General features: G+C 34.9%; 1 protein-coding gene across 3 annotated transcripts in view; it reads left to right on the top strand.

Annotated features, from left to right (window-relative positions):
• CCAR1 (cell division cycle and apoptosis regulator 1) overlaps positions 1–2,202 on the top strand; it is a 79,286-nt gene extending 77,084 nt beyond the window's left edge. For all 3 annotated transcript variants that reach the window (XM_012801386.2, XM_023509522.1, XM_023509521.1), the window contains 2 exons: positions 362–564; positions 1,911–2,202. In XM_012801386.2, the coding sequence (XP_012656840.1) occupies positions 362–564; positions 1,911–1,970 (263 nt within the window). In that variant the 3' untranslated portion in view covers positions 1,971–2,202. The remainder of the gene's footprint in view (positions 1–361; positions 565–1,910) is intronic.
• The last annotated feature ends 1,029 nt before the right edge of the window (positions 2,203–3,231 follow it).

The raw sequence follows: 3,231 nt of genomic DNA, 5'->3' as shown, positions 1-3,231 counted from the left end.
AAAAAAAAAAAAAACATCTAGGATGGATCATACCAAATTTGTTTTACCAGTCAGGGTCACAAAGATTTTCCCAGCTCTGTGATCATCAGTGATTTCAGATTCACCAATGTACCAATGTAGCCATGTTTCTTGAGCACAGTTAGAAATCATGTGATGACTTTGGATCACGGTCTAATATGAACCTGGTATTTGCCTGTTTTCAGCATTGTTGATGCTCTTGATAGCATCAGCCAGGACATCATGCATACAGAAAGAGGACGGGAGGGGCAAGCATACCATAGCCTAAATATTTTTAAACTCTTAAGTTAAATTGAAACTTTTAGGGAGTAAAATGGTGAATTTTTTATTTTTCTCTTAACAGATGAAGATGAAAAAACTATATTAAATTTGGAGAATTCTAACAAAAGCCTTTCTGGTGAACTGAGAGAAGTTAAAAAAGATCTCAGTCAGTTACAAGAAAACTTAAAGATTTCAGAAAACATGAATTTGCAATTTGAAAACCAATTGAATAAGACAATCAGAAACTTATCTACAGTAATGGATGAAATCCACACTGTTCTCAAGGTTAGAGAGTTTGTACTTGTAATTTCATGATTTTATCTTTAAATTTTGTGGCATTCTTTAATATATTTTATTATTAAGCTCTTAGTGGTTTTTCTAAAAAGCAAATAATGATATATTCTGTCCTTCATGAGATTAGTCAAAAGTGATTCCCCAGGCTGGGTGTGGTGGCTTGTGTCTGTAATCCTAGCACTTGGAGGTCAGGTGGGTGAGCAACCGCCAGGCCTGGTCTCTACTAAAAATAGAATGGAAAAAAAAAAAATTAGCAGGATGTTCCACTGTTCGCCTGTAGTCCCAGCTATTCCAGAGTATAAAGCTTGAGGATTGCTTAGAGTCCAAGAGTTTTTATTTATTTTTACTCATTTATTTGTTTATTTTTGAAACAAGAGTCTCACTTTGTCATCCTCGGTGGATTTCTAAGGCTTCGTAGCCCATGGCAACCTCAAACTCGTGGGCTTAACCTATTCTCTTACCTCAGCCTCCTGAGTAGCTTGAGTCTTTGTTTTTTTTTCTTTGTGAAATAGATGCTCACTATGTTGCCCTCGGTAGAGTACTGTGGTGTCAGAGCTGACAGCAACCTCAAACTCTTGGGCTTAGGCGATCTCTTGCCTCAGCCTCCCCAGTAGCTGGGACTACAGGCACCCGCCTATTTTTTTGGTTGCAGTTCTCGTTGTTTCCCTGGCCCTGGGCCAGGCTTGAACCTATCAGCCTCCGTGTATGTGGCTGATGCACTACTCACTGAGGTATGGGTGCCAAGCCAACACCCGACTATTTTTAGCGATGAGGTCTCACTCTGGCTGAGGCAGGTCTTAAAGCTGTTAGTTCAGGCCATCTACCCGTCTCAGCCTCCGAGAGTGCTAGGATTACAGGCGTGAACCACCATGTCCAGCCTAGAGTCTAAGAATTTCATCATTGCTCTGAGGTATGCTGACAACAACTCTACCCAGAGGAACAAAGTGAGAATCTGTCTCAAAAAAAAAAAAAAAGAAAGAAAGAAAGAAAGAAAACGATTCCCAAAAGATTATAATTTCCTAAAACTTAGTTGGAATGTCACATGATTAATGTATATAGATTTATTTATTAAAGCAAATTTTATTTGTATTTTTTTCTATATCACAGTAAGTTTGAACTTTTGGAAGATAAAAATCATTTACTTCTTTTTTAAACCCATTTATTTTGGGACAGAATTAAAGGAAACTCTTTCGTACCAAGATATTAAAATTAATTCATTAGTTTTCTTTATCACTAGGAAAAAATCTTTTATAATAACTATCATCGTAAGCTGCTTTCAAAGTAACTTTTTAGAGACTCTAATAAAATGTACTTTTTATTTGTATATTGTTTCATAGGATAACGTAAAGAATGAAGACAAAGATCAGAAATCCAAGGAGAATGGTGCGAGTGTATGATAAAAATTCATGTACCAATGAGGAATTGTGTTAAATAATGTAATATATTAAAATCATGATATAAGAATGTTTGAAGGTGATGCATGTTTGATTTTAGTAGTATAAATATCTGTTAGTTCAAATGATGTATAAAGTTTTATGAATGTAACTCTCTGCTTTTGAAAATTGCTTGTAATTCCTAGCATTCAAATTATTTAACACTCTCTGAGTGAAATAATTTTGCATTGCAAAATATTTTAGGATGAACTTTGTTATAGTTTTAACCCCAATAAAGTTCATCAGTTTAATTAACAGTAGTATTTAATTATCAAATGTCTTTTATTAAAATGCCTAGAAAATTTTATTTATAGAATTATCATTGTTAAGTTTTTGATTTTTTTTAGACCATCTTTAAAAATTTCGGTATAAATCATAAAATAGCATGCTGCTTGATCTTTGCAAGATTTTTGAAGAACCAGAAATTTTTTACTCGTCACAAAAAAATTCCCTGTAATTATCAGTCTCTAAAGCATTCATTTAAGAAGTTCATCAAAAAGATAATATATCAAAAACAAAGAAAGCAATAGAGAACTAGTATTGTTATTGTATGTTAGGGTTTACATAAAATTAATTGTCCTGATGTTAATGTTATTGCTTTCAGTTAATTTTTCTACTTTGCCAGAATAGTACCTATATTGCTTTTAATTTTGAGGGTTTAAAAAAAAATGCAGAATGTGTCAAATGTACAGTTTAGTACCAAGCCAGTAGATGTCAGTATGATGCCTTAAGTTAAATCTTCTTTAATTAAAAATATTTTTTTTTTATTAATCTGTGTACTTTCTTTAGAATTTTAGTGGATACTTAAAAGAACTGATTAGGGTGGCACCTGTGACTCAAAGGAGTAGGGCGCCAGACCCATATGGTCTGGCGGGTTCAAGCCCAGCCCTGGCCAAAAAACTGCCCCCAAAAAACTGACTTAACTTAAATTTGAAAAGGTAGGAAATGTGATATACTCTAAAACAGTGATTCTCAACAGAGGGTAAATTTATTTCTCAGGGAACATTTGGTAATGTGTAGAGAAGATTTTTGGTGTCACAGTTGAGTAAGTGGTCACAGCTGGCATTAAGCTGGTAGAGGCCAAGGATATTACTAAACATCTTGTGTTGCATTGGGCAGCCCCTTACAAGAAGGAATTATCCAGCTCAGCTCCCTTAGTTCAGCACTGGCCACGTGCACCCAAGGCTGGTCAGTTCCAACCAGGCCCGGGCCTGCTAAACAAACA

The sequence above is a fragment of the Otolemur garnettii genome, unplaced genomic scaffold (assembly GCF_000181295.1).
Source record: "Otolemur garnettii isolate 467f Iridium unplaced genomic scaffold, OtoGar3 scaffold00008, whole genome shotgun sequence".
Lineage (NCBI taxonomy): Eukaryota > Metazoa > Chordata > Mammalia > Primates > Galagidae > Otolemur > Otolemur garnettii.
This window is presented reverse-complemented; position numbering and strand designations above follow the sequence as displayed.